Below are 18883 nucleotides of genomic sequence, written 5' to 3' on the forward strand. Positions count from 1 at the left end.
GATCTATTTCTGGTCTCCTATTCATTTGATCTGTGTATCTATCCTTTTGCTAGTACTATAAAAGCAGATAATGTTCCTTTTTAGATTTTTTTCAAAATTTGGCCATTCTCGTTTTCTTGCTATTACATATATATTTTGAAATCACTTTGATAGCTATTTTTAAAATCCTGGGGTTTTTTTTTTTTTTTTTTGTCTGTCTGTTTTCTTTGAGTCCGAGTCTCATTCTCTCGTCTAGGCTGGAGTGCAGTGGCAAACTCACGGCCACTGCAGCCTCGACCTGCTGGGCTCACATGATCCTTCTGCCTCAGCTTGAACTACACACGTGCGCCACAATGCCTGGCTTATTTTTTATTTATTTATTGTGGAGACAAGGTCTTGTCATGTTGCCCAGGTTGGCCTCGAACCCATGGGCTCAGGAAATCCTCTTACCTCTACCTCCCAAAGTGCTGGGATTACAGGTGTGAGCCACCATGTCCAGCAAACCCTGGGATTTTGATTGGCATCAAGTGGACTCTATTGGTCAGTTTGGGAAGAATTAAATTTTAACTGTGTTGCCTCACAGTCCATGTAGATGGTGCACCCCTCTGTTATTTAGGTCATATTTTATTTTTTATAAGCATTTTGTACTTTTCAGCATATAGATTCTTCAAATATTTAGTTAAATTTATACCTAAATATTTCATATTTTGGTGCTGTTGTCTGTGATACTTTGTTTTTAGAAAAGTTTAGTTATTCATTGCTAGTACGTAAAGATACAGCTGATATTGGCCTTGTATTCTAGACATTGCTAAACTTAGTTCTAGAAACTTTTTTGAAGATCCATGGTATTTTCTGTATAGTCAGACATAGTCATCTACTTTATTTTGAAGTTTTGTTGTTAGTGGGATTTAGGATGATGTCTTTGTTTTTGGGGTTTTTTTTTTTAGTTGGAGTCTCACTCTGTCACCCAGACTGGAGGGCAGTGGCACGCTCCCAGCTGCCATAGCCTCAACCTGCTGGGCTTTGGCGATCCTTTTGCCTCAGCCTTCCAAGTAGCTGGAACTACAGGCGCGTGCTACTATGCCCAGCTAATTTTTTATTTATTGTAGAGACGAGGTCTCACCAAGTTGCTCGGGTGGGTCTTGAACCCTTGGACTCAGACAGTCCTCTTGCCTTGGCCTCCTAAAGTGCTGGGATTACAGGCTGAGCCACCGAGCCCTGCCAAATGTTATGTCTTCTTAGTGTATTGAATAGTGAGGTTTCTCTTTATCATTAGTAATCTTCCTTGTCCTGAAGTTTACTTTGTCCTGAAGTTTACTTTGTTTGATGGAAATATAGTCACTGTAGTTTTCATATGATTAGTATTTGTATGATATATCTTCTCTGATTTCTCCCATGCTCTTAAGGGACCTTTTCTTTATTCTCCTAGCCAGAAGCATGGAGTACTCTTAGTTTTAATGTCAAACCTGACATACCTGACATGACCTTGAACACATCAGGGACACACCCTGCCTTAAGCCTGTAAAATAAAAATATGGAGGGGATGGATTGCTAAGAATCTGTGTTTAAACATAAAAATTTCCATAGGTTTTTTTGTTTTGTTTTGTTTTTTTGGAGTCAGAGTCTCACTCTGTAACATAGGCTGGAATGCAGTGTCATGATCATGGTTCACTGTAGCCTCCAACTCCCGGGTTCAAGTGATTCCCTTGTGTCACCCTCCCAAGTAGTTGGGGCTACAGGTGGATGCCACCACACTTGTAGTTTTTAAAATTTTTTTATAAGGCCAGGTACAGCGGCTCATGTCTGTAATACCAGCACTTTGGGAGGCCAAGGTGAGAGGATTGCCTGAACCCACGGGTTCGAGACCAGTCTGGGCAACTTGGCAAGACCTCATCTCTACAATAAATTTTAAAAATTAGCCAGGCATGGTGGCACGTGTCTGTAGTTCCAGCTACTTGGAAGGCTGAGGCGGAAAAATCTCCTGAGCCCAGCAAGTTGAGGCTGTGGTGGCCATGAGTGTGCCACTGCACTTCAGCCTGGGTGACAGAGTGAGACTCCAACTCAAAAAAAAATTTTGTAGAGATGCGGTTTCTTTATGTTACCCAGACTGGTCTGGAACTCTTGGATTCAAGCAGTCCTCTGGCCTCCACCTCTTAAAGCTGGGATTACAGGTGTGAGCCATCATGCTTGGCTCATAGATACTCTTGATAAACCAGTTACAGGTTTGGGAATGTCTGACTGGAACCAGTGTTTGGCACTAGCAACATCAAGTCATTCCCCCTCCCCTCCCTTTTTTTCAGTTTGTAAGTTGAGACTTTTTAACAATTCCTGAAATATTTTTCCTCAAGGTTTCTGTCTGGTGGTAGAGAATATAGCATACTGGATGCCATGAAGTCACATGAGAGTTGCACACTTCTAGTTAATACTACTAGACTCAAGTCTCAATTGATAGGATTATTGCCGTTATTTTGCATATGGCTAAGTCTAGTGACTTTTTCAGTTATAGGCAGATTCTGTTGTGAAAACCTATCACCAGTGTCCAAGATGTTCTAAATGTTTAAAAAATGTTCTAAATCACATATCTTTTTTTTCTTTTTCTTTTTTCCTTTTTTTTGAGTGGAAGTCTCACTCTGTTTCTCAGGCTGGAGTGCAGTGATACGCTCACGCCACCGCAGCCTCAACCTGCTGGGCTCAGGCGATCCTTCTGCCTCCGCCTTTCAGGTACCTGGAACCACGGGTGAGCGCCACCACGCCCGGCTAATTTTTTGATTTATTGTAGAGATGAGGTCTCACCATGTTGCTCAGGCTGGTCTTGAACACAAGGACTCAGACAGTCCTCTCTTCTTGGCCTCCCAAAGTGCTGGGATTACAGGCATGAGCCACTGTACCTAGCTAATTTTTAAAAATTTTGTTGTAGAGATGATGTCTCACCATGTTGCTCAGGTTGGTCTTGAACCCCTGAGTTCAGGCAATCCTCTCATCTCCACCTCCCAGAGTGCTGGGATTACAGAGTGTGAGTCACTACACCCCACTTAAATTGCATTTCTTTCTTTTTCTTTTTTTTTTTGTTACAGTCTCACTCTGTTGCCCATGCTGCAGGACTCTGAATCCTTCTGTCTCAACCTTCCAAGTAGATGGAACTATAGCACAATGCCATCATGCCTGGCTAATTTTTTGATTTATTTTAGAGATGAGGTCTTGCTAAGTTGCCCTGGCTGGTCTCGAATCCATGAGCTCAGGCAGTCCTCTCACCTCAGCCTCCCAAAGTGCTGGCATCACATTTCTAAGAAAGAGCTGAAGATGACATTATGTATATAGTCTATACAGGTAAACATAATTTAGTAACAGTTACTAGGTTTCTTTTCACATCTTAACTGTTGTAGATTGGTGGCCTCCCAAGGTGCTGGGATTATAGGCATAAGTCACTGTGCTGTTGTATTTTAAGTTAACATTCTGTATCTTAATAGTGAACTCACTTGTTTCATGGGAAATGGAGGTATTTGTGACAGCAGTGAATGATAGGCCAGTAAACCTTTGGTTTTTACTTCATAGTGTTAACTTTTCTACTTGAGATAGCAACCTAAGATCACACTATAAATTGTTATGTGGTACAACTCTTTTGTCATTCTGGTTAAATGTTTCTGAAGTACCCTCTGACTTAAAAATGGTTTGGACTTACTGGAACTATTCAGTGGATAAGATGTTAGAATTTTTTTTTTTTTTGTTTTTTTTTGAGAGATCCGTTCTTGTCATGTTTCTCAGAGGAGACTGAAAAGATTCTCCAACCTCAGCTTTCTGAGTTGCTGTGACTACAGGTGCATGCCATTGTCCTCAGCTAGGTGTTAGAAATTTTATTGATCACATTTAGTGTGCTGCTGTGTGGCAGTCTGTTAAATCTTAATTACAAAAATATTATTTTAAATTAGTGCCTGATTTAATACAGTAATTTTTAATTTATTTTCATTTTGGCCTATTTTGAGCCCTAAAGAAACCTGGCATATTAGTGCGGTAAATCATTTTCATTTTAGTTTAGTTTTTGACCAGTCACAGTAGTTTACAAACTATTTTTAAGTAATTTTGATCTTATAATTTTTTTTTTAGGGGAATAAGAAATATACTAGTAATAGGAATTTGGGTGGAGTAATGTGGAAATTTAAATTCAACTTAGGAATTCACTAAATGTCAATGAAGTACTAGTACATTAAAATGACTTTTTTTCCCCTCCTTTAGAATCCAGCAACTATTACAAGAATACTCCTTAGCCACTTCAATTGGGATAAAGAGAAGCTAATGGAAAGGTAAGGAACTATACTTAGAAGTAACAAAGAAACCTGTTGAATTGAATGTAAAAGAAGCAAGAATTAATATGTCAGTATTTGGATAGACTAATGTGCAGCCAGTAACTGCTTTATTTCTTGCATTCCCCATCTGTAAATTTTGCAGTAAATGTAGTGTTAGGGAATTCAAGCTTAATGTTTCTTATTTATTTGAGTGTAGGGGATCTTGCTTCAATTTTTTTCTACCTATATACTCTTGAATACCAGGAACTAAAAATACTTGATATGTTCTTAGAGGACATGAATAAGATCTTCCTTTAATTATTTAAACAGCTATATTGCTCACAAATCTTTAAGTCTGTGTTAGGTATATTAATGACATTTATTTGGTAAAAGCAAAATTGAGAAGTTATTTAGGCTTTCCTAGTCAACAGTCCAACTGATTGGACGGGTTCCCAAGTTTTAGAACAGGATTCTATTTCATTAGGTACTTTTTAATGTTTTCTCTCTGAAAATTGTTTTAGTTCTAAAAGAGAAGAAATTACTGGGACTGGAGAATGACAGTATTAATGCCAGTCTTAATCTTTTTCTGTTCTTTAGTTTGGAATTTGGAGCACTTGTAGTAGTAGGGTGGCAACCTATATTTATTCCATTAGTGATTCTAATCTCATTTATTATTTTTTAGAGACAGGCTCTTGCTCTGTCACTTATGATGGAGTATAGTGGCACAAACATAGCTCACTGTACCTTCAAACACCTGGGCTCCAGCAATCTTCTCACCTCAGCCTCCCAAGTAGTTGGGACTACAGTCATGCACCACTGCGCCCTGCTAATTTTTAATTTTTTGTGGAGACAGAGTCTTGCTGTGTTGCCCAGACTGTTCTAAAACTTCTGGCCTCAAGTGATTCTCCCGTATAAGCTCTAGAATTATACGATCGAGCCACTGTGCCCTGTCAATCCTAATTTTAATTTAAAAATTGAAGCTAGTTGTTGGGAACTGAGAACTCAAATATTGTGAGAAATAAGTGGAAAATATTTCCCATTTGATTTTAAAATTCAGAGAGTACTTTATAAAACAGCTATTAAATAATACCAAGACTATTACCCCATTTCACACACCAACTACAATTTAATAATCATAATAGCTATTAATTATTGAGTCTTCCATGTCTGGTATTTTATTTTATCCTCCTGATAGCTTTATGAGGCTAGACTCTATTTTCCCCATTTAATTCATGTGGGAATTAACATTTGGAGCTTAAGTTATTTGTCTAGTTTGGTAACACAAGGAGTTAAACACTCAAACACAGGTTTGTTGAACTCCAGTGCTTATCCTTATGCTTTTTTTTTTTTGAGTCAGTCTCTCTGCTGCCTAGGCTGGAGTGCAGTGGCATGCTAATGGCCACTGCAGCCTCAACCTGCTGGGTTCAGGTAATCCCTCTGCCTCAGCCTTCCAAGTAGCTGGAACCACAGGTGCACGCTACCACACCTGGCTTACTTTGTGATTTATTGTAGAGATGAGGTCTCATCATGTTGCCCCGGCTGGTCTTGAACCCCAGAGCTCAGGCAGTGCTCCCTCTTCGGCCTCCCAAAGTGCTGGGATCACAGGCTTGAACCACTGCATCTGGCCTAATACTTATGTTTTAAACACAGGCTATAGACTACTTTCCCAGGGCTCATGAAGGATAAAATGTTCTTTGATTAGTTTGATTTTTCTGTTTTCCTCTTCTTTTCATGGATCTGACCGTCTTTGTTGAAGTCAGTGGTGTTTCTTAATTTTGGTAACATTTACTTTCAGACTTATTTATTTTATGGCACCATTACAAAGAGGGTTTTTATTATTTAGTTCTAAAACTTCTCTAGGGAACTAGAGTTATTTACTTGGAGTTTGTCTCCATGTATTTCTGGAAAGACATTCTGAATTTTGTTCTGTAATACTGTTGGAAATATTTTTCAATTAAATATTGTACTGAAGTTTAAATTAATTTAAAAGTAAGTGACTTTTGGGAAACTTCTCTGAGTGTGAACTTTTAAGTTTCTCTTTGTAATTTCTTTTTTTTTTCTTTTTTCCTTTGAGTTAGGGTCTTTTAAACTCTGGCACTCAGGCTGGAGTACAGTGGCACAATCATGGCTCACTGCAGCCTTAGTCTCCTGGGTTCAATCATGGCTCACTGCAGCCTTAGCCTCCTGGGTTCAGGCATTCCTTTCACCTCAGCCTCCCAAGTGACTGAGACTATCGGTGTGTGCTACCACGCCTGGCTAAGTTTTTATAATTTATAGAGACCAGACCTCACTATGTTTCCCAGGCTGATCTCAAACTCCTGACCTCAAGCAGTCCTCCTGTCTCAGTCTCCCAAAGTGTTGGGATTATAGGTGTGAGCCATTGTGCCCAGCCAATAACTAATGTTTAGATTTAATTCTGCCATTTTAAATGGCGCTTTATATTTACCATATTTTCTATTTGCTTATTCTGTTGTATCCATGAAATTTTCTTTTTATTTTTCTCTATTTCAAAGTTATATTTGTGTTCTATTTCAGTTTTACTAGTGGTCACCTTTACAACTTGTACAAATGTACTTAAAACTGTAGGTGTATGACAATATATAGTTACAGTTTTATATTCATTCTCTTCACAGGACACAAACTGTAGCATACTTTTTTTTTTTTTTTTGAGTTGAAGTCTCACTCTGTCACCCAGACTGGAGTGCAGTGGCCACTCCCGGCCACTGCAGCCTCGACCTGCTGGGCTCCGGCGATCCTTCTACCTCAGCCTTCCAAGTAGCTGGAACTACAGGCGTGCGCTACCATGGCCGGCTAATTTTTGATTTATTGTAGAGATGAGGTCTCGCCAAGTTGCCCAGGCGGGTCTTGAACTCGTGGCCTCAGGCAGTCCACTCACCTCAGCCTCCCAAAGTGCGGGATTACAGGCTGAGCCACCGAGCCCGGCTGCACACTTTTTTCTCTATTATTTTCTTTTCCTGCTTTGATAATATTTGAATTTTTCATTTGATAATATTTGAATTTTTCATTTGATATTAAGCTATCTGTGGAGAGGAGCTGATAAATTCTTAAATCCCACAGGTTTTTTTGTTTTTGTTTTTCCCAATTATACCCTTTTTCCACTGGAATATACTCTAATCATCTGAGTCAGGTTTCATATATGGTAAACTTTGTGTACCTATAAGAGAAATTCTTAATGTTTAGAAATGTACTGTAATATTTCTAGATGTGAGTTTTGAAAAGATAAACTGTTGGCCACTTTAAGTCTGAGGACTTAATATTTCTGGTTTTAGGAAGATTTTGCTGTTATTTCGGTATACCTTATCTCCATCTCTTGATGCTTTCTGGAATTACTGTTATTCACATGTTGAAACTTCTGGATGTCTTTTCTTGTCTTCTAACTTTATTTATTTATTTGTTTGTTTATTTATTTATTTATTTTTGAGTGGAGTCGCACTCTGTCGCCTGGCTGAAGTGCAGTGGCACTCTCCTGGCGACTGCAGCCCCGACCTGCTGGGTTCAGGTGATTCTTCTGCTTTAACCTTTCAAGTAGCTGGAACTACAGGCACACAACACCACACCCAGCTAATTTTTTTTATTTATTGTAGAGAAAAAGTCTTGCCAAGTTGCCCAAGGCTGTTTCTCGAACCCATGGGCTCAGGCAATCCTCTCACTTCGGCTTCCCAGTGTGCTGGGATTATAGTCATGAACCACCACTCCCAGCCCTGTCTTCTGACTGAAAAAGAAAAGGAAAAGAAAACTTCTGTACTCATCTCTTTTTGTACTTTATTCTATAAAAACGCCTCAGGTTTATCTTTATACATGCATCCATTCTTCTCTTTTTAAGCCATATTGAATTGTTTATTTCACCAGTATTTGACTTAATTTTTACAGTAACTTTATTCTTGTTTTGTGCAATTTGTTCCCTTATTTCTCTTGGCTTATTAATTATTCTTTTAGTTTAGGATTTTTTTTTTTTTTAGTTGGAGTCTCACTCTGTCGCCCAGCCTGGAGTGCAGTGGCCGCTTCTGGCCACCGCAGCCTTGACCTGCTGGGCTCCGGCCATCCTTCCACCTCAGCATTCCAAGTAGCCGGAATTACAGGCATGCGCTACCATGCCCGGCTGATTTTTTTGATTTATTGTAGAGATGAGGTCTCGCTGCCTGGGCAGGTCTCGAACCCACAGGCTTAAGCAATCCACTCACCTCAGCCTCCCAAAGGCACGGGATTACAGGCTGAGCCACCAAGCCTGGCTCTTATTAATTATTCTTACATTAAAATAAGTAATGAGAATACAAATGTGAGATGTGGCTGAGAAGGTACAGGAAAATTTATAGTCTTGTGTTTATGAGAAAAAGAGAATGAGCTGGGTGCAGTGACTTGTGCCTGTGTTCACACCTACTTGTAAGACTGAGGCAGGAGAATTGCTTGAACCCAGGAGTTCAAGGGTGCAGTAAGCTATGATTGCTCTACTGCACTCCAGCCTGGATAACAGCAAAACCTTGTCTTTAAAAAAATTTATATACATATATGTGTGTGTGTATATAAAAAGAATGAAGTTAAAAAATGAAACAGGCAGTTAAAAAAATAAACTCAAAGAAAGTAGAGTAGGTATTTATAATAAAAAGCAGACATTGGCTGGGTGGAGTGGCCTATGCCTGTAATCTCAGCACTTTGGGAAGCAGAGGTGAGAGGATTTCCTAAGCCTAAGGGTTCGAGACCAGCTTGGGCAACTTGATGAGACCTTGTCTGTATAATAAATCAAAAAAATCAGCTAGGCATGGTGGTGCATGCCTGTAGTTCATGCTACTGAGAAGATTGAGGTGGAGGGTTTGCCTGAACTCAGCAGGTTGAGACTGTGGTGGCTGTGAGGTTGCCGCTACATCCCAGCTTGGGTAACAGCAACAGACTGTGACTTTTAAAAAAAAAAAAAACAGACACCGGGCTCGGTGACTCAGCCTGTAATCCTGTGCCTTTGGGAGGCTGAGGTGAGTGGATTGCCTGAGCCCGCGGGTTCGAGACCCACCTGGGCAACTTGGCGAGACCTCATTTCTACAATAAATCAAAAAATCAGCCGGGCGTAGTAGTGCATGCCTGTAATTTCGGCTACTTGGAAGGCTGAGGCAGAAAGATCGCCAGAGCCCAGCAGGTCGAGGCTGCGGTGGCCGGGAGCGGCCACTGCACTCCAGTCTGGGCGACAGAGTGAGACTCCAACTCAAAAAAAAAGCAAAAACAGACATTAATGAAACCAAGAACAATAGCAGAAAGAACAGAAAGATCTTTGAGATGAATTTTTTCAAAGAGAAAACACCAAGAGAATGAGAAAACAAACCAGAGACAGGGAGAAAATATTTATAGATGACCTATCTGATAAAGGACTGTTGTTCAAAATATACAGTGAATTTTTTTTTTTTTTTGAGTTTGAGTCTCTCTGTTGCCCAGGCTGGAGCACAGTAGCACGGTCATGGTTACTGCAGCCTTGAACTCCTGAGCACAGGCATGCCTTCTGCCTCAGCCTTCCATGTAAGCTGGGACTACAAGAGCGCATTACTACATCCCTCTACTTTTTTGATTTATCATAGAGTCTAGGTCTCACCATGTTGCCCACGCTGGCCTCGAACTCCTGGGCTTAGGCAGTCCTCTCACCTCGACCTTTCTAAGTGCTGGGGTTTCAGGTTTGAACCACCATGCCAAGCCTTTTATGGTGAATTCTTATAACTCAACAATAAGAAAAAACCTGATCAAAAAATGGGCCAAAGACCTTGACACCTTACCACAAATGGATGGCAAATAAGCATGGGAAAACATGCTTTATATCCTGTGTCATCAGAGAAATACAAATTAAAACAGCATTGCGATATCACTAGATACCTACTAGATGACCAAAATTCAAAACACTGTCACCACCAAATGTGTACTGGGATATAGAGCAGTAGGAACTCTTCATTCACTGCTGGTGGGAATGTAAAGTGATAGATCCTCTTTGGAAGATGGTGTGGCAGTGTCTTATAAAACAAGACTTGCTTTTAATGTATAATCCAGCAATCACGCTTCCTGGTATTTACCCAAATGAGTTGGAAACCGTGTCTACACAAAAACCGGCACATGGATGTTTATTGCAGCTTTGTTTGTAATTGCCAAAATCTAGAAGCAACCAAGATGTCCTTCACTAGGTGAATGGATGAATAAACTGTGGTACATCCAGAAATGGAATATTATTCAGTGCTAAAAAGAAATGAACTATCTTCAGACTGTGAAAAAACATGGAGGAATCTTAAATGCCTATTACTAAATGAAAGAAGTCAATTTGAAATGCTCATACTGTATGATTCTAACTGTGTGACATTCTGAAAAAGCAAAACTAAAGAGAAAATAGAGGTCAGTGGTTGTTAGGAGTTGGGGGAGGAAGGAATGAATGATAGTTGAAACAGATTTTTTAGAGACTTGAAACTATTTGGTATGGTACTGTAATGGTGGATACATATTATTATACATTTGTCCTAATCCATAGAATGTATATCACCACGTGTGAAGTCTCATGTAAACTATGGACTTTGATTGATAATGATCTGTCAATGTAAGTTCATTGAATTCACCACTTTGTTGGGTGATGTGGATAGTGGGGGAGGTTGTGCTTCTGTTGGAATTGGGGTTGTATAGGAACTGTAACTTCTGCTCAGTTTTCCTGGTAACCTTAAACTGCTTCAAAAAGAGTTTTAGGCCGGGGTTGGTGGCTCACATCTGTAATCTTTACACTTTGGGAGGTCAATGTGAGAGGATTGCTTGAGCCCAGGAGTTTGAGACCAGCTTAGGCAACATGAGAGACCTTGTCTCTATAAATATAAAAAAATTATCTGGGCGTGGTGGCACATGCCTGTAGTCCCAGCTACTTAGGAGACTAAGGCAGAAGGATCGCCTGAGCCCAGAATATCAAGGTTGCGGTGAACCATGATCATGCCACTGCACTCCAGCCTGGGTGACAGAGTGAGATTCCCAACTCCAAAATAAATAAAAACAAAGTGTTTTTTTTTGTTTTATTTTTTTAGAAAAAGGAAGTAATAGGCCAGGCACAGTGGCTCACACCTGTAATCCCAGCACCTTGGGAGGCTGAGACAAGAAGATTGCTTGAGCCCAGGAGTTTGACACCAGTCTGGGCACATATTGAGACCATGTCTCTACAAATAATAAAATAATTAGCTGGGCTTGGTGGCATGCATCTGTAGTCCTAGCCACTCAGGAGGCTGAGTCAGAAGGATCACCTGAACCCAGGAGGTTTAGGCTGTGGTGAGACATGATCATGTCACTCACTGCACTCCAGCCTGGGTGACAGAGTGAAATCTTGACTCACAAAAAAAAAAAGGAGTTAATAAGCCATTGGCAGGGCAGCCCCCTAAAGTCCCCTTCTGCTCTGTGAGCTTTTCTGTCCTCTCAATAAATCCTGCCAAAATATCAGCCTCAAACTTACTTTAGTGGAGGCCCTGTTGCTACTGCTATTGGGTTAAGGCCTCAAACTTCAATCAGTATTGGGCCTGTTACACCAAGGCTAGTATCTCTTCTGTTTCAGCCTCTGAATGCTAGATATCTCCTTACTCATTTGATAGAATAACTTCCTCACTGAACCTTTGTCAAGTACTAAGCTTTTGATAAACTGCTTCCCTGTTCCTCCTGACCACTAATCCTTTCAGAAGGAAGAGTTTGGGAAAGTGGGTTGTCCCTTCTATATGTGACAAGAATAAAACTTCAGCTCCTTTCAGGCTTCCTTCATTTCTATATCTTTATTTCTCTTCTCATATTACACTTCAGTAGTACAAGACTTTTGCAGTAGTCACCACATTTATTTTTGTGCTGCCTCAAGTTTGCAAGTGTGGCCATCAGTTGTAGGCTATTAAGGGTACTGCCTCTGGCAGCTTCTTTGGAATTGCACTGTCACTAGCCCAGCCCTCACTTAACTTTCTCACTGTCTTTTTTCCTAATTGTCCTTCAAAACTCAGCTAAAGCCTTACTTCTAAGACAGCTTCTATTTCTCAAGACCGTTCATCACTACCTTTTTGGTACCTTAACGTCTATTTGATTGACTATTTCACCACTTTTTCTGTTTGGATTCTTTGTGTACATATTCCTATACATAACACAGTTCCTAATACGTAGTCATTATTCAGTTAGTATTTAAATAAATTCAACCATAACCTAGTATTTAAATAAATCAACCATAATTTATTTAAATAAATTCTAGTTTTACTTTTCTGTTTGTTGAGATTACATGAATGTGAATTGGATTTCATTTTGACTGGATGTAGAAACAAAACACCAAAAAATGGAGTTTCTTTGGAGTTGGGAACAAATTAGAAAGCATCTTCTCTTCTACAGCTTAGATTTCTTTTCTTATAGGTCTACTTTGTTTTTTGTTTTTGCTTTTTTTTAGAGTCGGTGTCTCACTATGTTGCCCAGGCTGGAGTGCAGTGGCGCACTCATGGCCACTGCAACCTTGATCTGCTGGGCTCAGGCAATCCTTCTGCCTCAGCCTTCCAAGTGGCTGGAACCACAGTCAGGTGCCACCAATGCCCGACTGATTTTTTTGATTTATTACAGAGACAAGGTCTTGCCATGTTGCCCAGGCTGGTCTCAAACTCATGGGCTCAGGCAATCCTCTTGCCTCAGCCTCCCAAAGTGCTGAGATTAGTAGTGCTGGGATTATAGGAATAAACCACTACTGTGCCCAGTTTACTTTGATAAAGTTTTAAGACTTATTTTTTTGATAGTGTGTAGGGTGAGTGTTAATGTCGTAACTGGCATGTTTGAAGCAGGGGGAAATACAGGTGGTTGAAAACTTTTTTAACACACAGGCTTAATAGGAGAATCCTGAAGAAGGATTTTCACCTTTCTTGGACTGTATTGCACATAGCTTTTCACTTTTTATTCTGAAGTATTAGTATCTATTTGATGGATAGCTACTAGAGTTAGCACTTATATGTGATTATGATACCAAGGAGCTTTTCTTTAGCCACATAAGTAATACATGGTTTTGTAATTGATTTCTGGGATGTGAAAGCAAATTTGCTTTTTTAGAAACTTTGCTTTTTTGATGACATTTATCACTATTCTTTCACTAGATAGTGGGATTTTTCTTGCTTAAAAAATATAGGTATTATTGGGGAGTAGAATAGGAGAAAAGGCAAGTGTACCCTCTTATTGTAGTGTGGTGATTGAGAACATGGGACCCTGCTCCACCATTTACTAGCTGTATGAACTTGGAACAATTTTCTCCTTCAGTTGCCTCATCTGAGATGATTTTTCTTTTTTCTTTTTTGAGTCAGTGTCTCACTCTGTCTCTCAGGCTGGAGTTCAGTGGCATACTCATAGGCATTGCAGCCTCGACCTGCTGACCTGCTGGGCTCAGAGGATCCTTCCACCTAAGTCTTCCAAGTAGCTGGATCTACAGGCGTTTGCCACCACGCCCAGCTAGTTTTTTGGTTTATTGTAGAGATAAGTCCTCGTTCTGTTGCCCAGGTTGGTCTTGGACCTGTGGGCACAGGCAATCTTCTTGCCTCCGCCTCCCAAAGTGCTGGGATTACAGGTGTGAGCTACTGCACCAGCCTGATTTTTCCTTTATCCATCACTTCTCTCTTGTCTCGCTGCTACCTATTTCATGAATTTCAAGAATCTAAACTAATATCAGCTATGTGTAAGACACTGAGCAGCAGTTGGGTGGTGAGGAGGTACAGTGTATTACATAGTCGACCTCGTGGTGCTTAGAGATGAAGTTGTATGCAAATACATAAAAGGTTATTTCTGTCTTAGGTGGGAAAGGATTTATTAGTGAGGTGACATTTGATTGTATAAGGAAGGGCAGAGGGATATGGCAACCTGGGTGTTTTCAGGTTCAGAAAACAAAATCAAGTGGGGGAGAAAGTTTAAGGAATATATGTTGAACAAAAATGAGGTTGAGTGGTTGGAATACATGAAGAATAGAGGGGAAATGATAGAAATGTTTAATAGGAAGCATATTATCAAGGGCGTCACATTTCAAGTAAATGAATTTGAACTTTTTTCCCCGATTTACTGGGAAGCCCTTTGAAGGTTGTTTTATGGAGAAATATGATATAAAAACATTATTTCAGGAAAAAAGTGTGGTAATATGAGCCAGTTGGAGACAGGGAGACCAACTGGGAACCTATTTTAGCAGTTCAGGTAAATGGAAAATGTTGTCCTGTTAAGGATGGAGACACAGCTTAATTGGTAGCAGAAAGTAGGTGGAAGAGATGTAGAAGTGGAGTTTTTTTTTTTTTTTTTTTGCGTTGGAGTCTCACTCTGTCACCCAGACTGGAGTGCAGTGGTACGCTCTCGGCCACTGCAGTCTCTGCCTGCTGGGCTCTGGCAATCCTTCCGCTTCAGCTTTCCAAGTAGCCGGAACTACAGGCGTGTGCTACCATGCCTGGCTAATTTTTTTTAATTTATTGTAGAGAAGAGGTCTCACCAAGTTGCCTGGGTGGGTCTTGCAATCCACTCACCTCGGCGTCCCAAACTGCTGGGATTACAGGTTGAGCCACTGAGCCCAGCCGAAGTCAAGTTTTAATTGTGACAGAAAATAAAGGAGACTGGGAAACTTCTGGTAGTTTGGACCACCCCTTTCCCTAAAGACAGTAGAAAAGATCAGATGAAATATTGAAATGCCGGCTGGGTGTGGTGGCTCACACCTGTAATCCTAGCACTTTGGGAGTCGAGAGGATTGTCTGAGCTCGGGAGGTTGAAACCAGCCTGGGCAACTTGGTGAAACCTCAACTCTACAATAAATCACAAAAACTAGATGGGCGTGGTGGAGTGCGTCTGTAGTAGTTCCAGCTACTTGGAAGACTGAGGCAGAAGGATCGCCTAAGGTTGAGGATGAGGTGGCTGTGAGATGCCACGGCACTCCAGCCTGGGCAACAGAGTGAGACTTCAACTCGAAAAACAATAATAATTAGCTGGGCATGGTGGCTCATGCCTGTAGTTTCAGCTGCTTGGAAGCCTGAGGCTTGAAGGATTGTCTGAGCCCAGCAGGTCCAGTCTGTGGTGGCTGTGAGCATGCCACTACACTCCAACCTGAGCGACAGAGTAAGATTCCGACTCAAAAAAAAAAGGAAATGTCCATCATAATCTAAATGTCTATCACTGTTAGACTAGCTAGATAAATATATCTGTATAGTAGCTTCAGCAATAAGAAATAAATGGGCTAGAGCGATGTAAGCGATATAGCATAGTTAAACCTTAAAAACATTGAGTGAAAGGTCGGCAGATCTGAAAGAGTACCTATCTACTATATGGTTCTATTTATAGAAAATTTAAAAACAGGGGAAACTAAGCTTAAATTGCTTTAGGATGCATATCTAGATGGTAAAACCATAGGGAAAAACAGGGTAGTGATTATCTCCTGAGAAAGAAGGACTTGTAATTGAGAAGGAATGTTTGGGGGGGGGTTGGGGAGTACTAACAGTGTTCTATTTCTTGTCCTCAGTGGTGGTTATATGCTGGTTTGTTTGTTTTATAATAGTATGTAAGCTGCTTTTATGTTTATGTACTTTCCTAGAATTGTGTTATTTCAAAATAAGAGTAATTTAAAAACACATATGCATGAACATAGGAAAAGGAGCACCCTTAAATGGAAGCTCCAGCTTGTTTTTGAACTTGTAGGATTAATAGTGTTTTGGGTACCTATAAGTAAATCTTAACATTTCGCCAAGACAGTTTCCTCACAGCTCTCTTAGGCGCTGGTATCAGATCTGTCCTAAATTTAGCTTTGATTATGTCAGTCCATTTTGTCATCCTCTCCTACCTTCGTGATTCCTACTACATCAGATCTTTCTTTCTTTCTTTCTTTTTAGATTAGAAAATATAGTTTATTTAGAAAGTAGATTATAGAGAAAGAGGAGATTTATCTCCCCAACGTAGGGGAGGGGACCAAAGCCAGGAAACATGGCGATGGCCATAACTCAGAGAGCACATGGCCTCTCCACAGTCTAGTAAGGCAATGGAAAAGATAAATTTCTAGGTTTGAAAGCTTTCCATACTTTTCACTCCATCCTGTATATCTCTACTTATAACTACATAGTCCCCTGGGGTGCCCTCTACTATTCAGGCCCTCATCTCCCCTCAAGAGCTATAGCTTTGCACAGAATTAAGAGTATCAGTATATTTCGTTGTGGAGTTGTGCTTATAGACATCATGTACAGTTATGTACATCACATATTACTTGTGTGATGGCTCCTGGATCTTCTACTTCTCTGAATTCTTGTCTTATTTACTGTCAAGTCATTTTGATTTAAAATTAGTTGCTGTGGGGCCGATTGCAGTGGCTCAAGCCTGTAATCCCAGCATTTTGGGAGGCCAAGGTGAGGGGGGGATTACCTGAACCCACAGGTTCGGGAACAGCCTGGGCAACTTGACGAGACCTCATCTCTACAATAAGTAAAAAATTTAGTTGGTCGTAGTGGTACACACCTGTGATTTCAGCTACTTGGAAGGCTGGGATGAAAGGATTGCCTGAGCCCAGCAGGTTGACTCTGGAGTGGCCATGAGCATGCCTCTGCACTCCAGCCTGGGCAATGGAGTGAGACTTCAACAACAACAAAAAAATTAGTTGCTGTTTTCTGTGCTTCCCTAGGATTCTCCTCCCACTTCTTGCATGCTAAGTAGCATGTCATATTGCAGTAGGTGTTCATCTTTTGCCTTTAAAACAATTAGCATTGCAACTTACTTGCAGAGTTCCTACATATAGTTGCCTAATAACTGAGGGAACTGCGTAAGATAAAATTTAATTGTGTACCACCGTGTGTTTTGATTGATTATTCTTAGTTTTAGCTTAGCTAGATTTTAGACATACTAGTTTGTAGGCTTTCAACATTTACAACCCGAGGACTTCCATTAAATTTATTGAAAATCATTATCAAAATAATAGATATTTATTTTCATATACTAGAAGAAGCTTTATTTTTCTTTAATTGGAATCAGATCCACTATTGCCTTAATCACAGGTAGTGTGTTTTTTTCCCATTTTTTGAGTTGGAGTCTCACTCTGTCACCCAGGCTGAAGTGCAGTGACATGCTCACAGCCACCACAACCTCAACCTGCTGGACTCGGGATCCTTCTGCCTCAAACTTCCAACTAGCTGGAACCACAGGCTTGTGCCACTATGCCCAACTAATTTTTTGGTTTATAGTAGAGATGAGGTCTCGCCATGTTGTCCAGGCTGGTCTTGAACCCATGGGCTCAGGCACTTCTCTCACCTTGGCCTCCCAGAGTGCTGGGATTATAGACTTGAGTCACTGTGCCCGGCTGTGTGTTTTATTTTCTAAATAAAAATGTGTGGCAAGAGGAAGAGACCATTGAGCAGAGGGTGTAGACTTCCTAGAATGCAGAGAAGCCACTGCCTTTGTTTTCTTTGAAATAAAAGTAGTTTTTAAAAATAATTGTTCTTATCATTTTAGGCACTTCAAAGTAAGACAAGCTTATATCTTCTGGAGAGGGGAGGAAGGGGTTTGGAAAAAATGTGTACATAAACTATACTGTACCATTGTTGAAGTTCTAGAAACTTCAGGTTATGAATCCACGTCTTAGAAGAACTTGGTAAAATGGAAATAATAATAATCAAGCCGAAAGTCATGGACAGCTACCAGTGAATATGATATGTGTCTAAGTGTGGTTGGAACACCTTGTGAAGTCAGCATCTGTGTCTTCTGAAGCTTCTACCATAGAATTACTTTCTATTCTGTGTTAGAAGGGAAATAGCTTCTTTATTTAAACACCCTCCATAATTTTAGATCTACCTGGGAAGTTTATATGAAGATAAATAAAATCTTCAAAAAATGCCTTTCAGTTAGCAAAAAAAAAAAATTTTTTTTTTGAGTAGGATTCTCACTCTGTCAGCTAGGCTGGATGGCAGTGGCATGCTCCTAGCCACTGCAGCCTTGACCTGCTGGACTTACACGATCCTTCTGCCTCAGTCTTCCAAGTAGCTGGAACTACAGGCACACACTACCACGCCCAGCTAATTTTTTGGTTTATTGTAGAGATGGGTTCTCACCAAGTTTCCCAGACTGATCCGAACTGGTGGGCTCAGGCAGTCCTCTCACCTCGGCCTCCCAAAGTGCCTGGATTATAGGCGTGAGCCACCGTGCCTGACCCCAGTTAGCAAGATCTGGTTTCACTGTGGTTAGTTCCATAATCCATCTGCCTTCATCGTGACTCAGAACCAAAAAACAAAGTGTGGAAGAAAGTTTCTGAAAAAATTATTCAATAACTTTTTTTTTTTTTTTTTTTGCTGCAACTTGAAAGTAATATTAGTAAGTAGTTTCTATGTTAAGTAGTCTTTTGCTTAGCAGTAAGCAGTCTCAGATTTTATTATAATGCTATTTTTTTTAGATTGAGTTTTTCCTAATAGAAAAATCTTATAACCTTCAAAAATATTTTACTTTTTATTTAAAATACATGAGCAGGATGTTTATTTAGCTGTAAAAACTACACAGAGTAGATTTATATTAAAGTGTTAACAAAGCTATTTTATAGAGATGAGTGTAAGAAACCCTACCCCCCCCCTTTTAAAGTGAGCACTTATGGATCAATATAAGCCCTCATTTGGTCTTTTTTTTGGGAC

The 18883-nt window shown here is 40.2% G+C and overlaps 1 protein-coding gene across 1 annotated transcript in view; it reads left to right on the plus strand.

The window, feature by feature from the left end:
• Window positions 1-18883, plus strand: part of ARIH1 (ariadne RBR E3 ubiquitin protein ligase 1) — a 114274-nt gene that overhangs the window by 30270 nt on the left and 65121 nt on the right. The window contains exon 3 of the mRNA XM_021706058.1: window positions 4210-4277. Within this exon, the coding sequence (XP_021561733.1) occupies window positions 4210-4277 (68 nt within the window). The remainder of the gene's footprint in view (window positions 1-4209; window positions 4278-18883) is intronic.

Source organism: Carlito syrichta, unplaced genomic scaffold (assembly GCF_000164805.1).
Source record: "Carlito syrichta isolate Samal-C Ts95f unplaced genomic scaffold, Tarsius_syrichta-2.0.1 Scaffold115619, whole genome shotgun sequence".
Classification (NCBI taxonomy): Eukaryota; Metazoa; Chordata; class Mammalia; order Primates; family Tarsiidae; genus Carlito; species Carlito syrichta.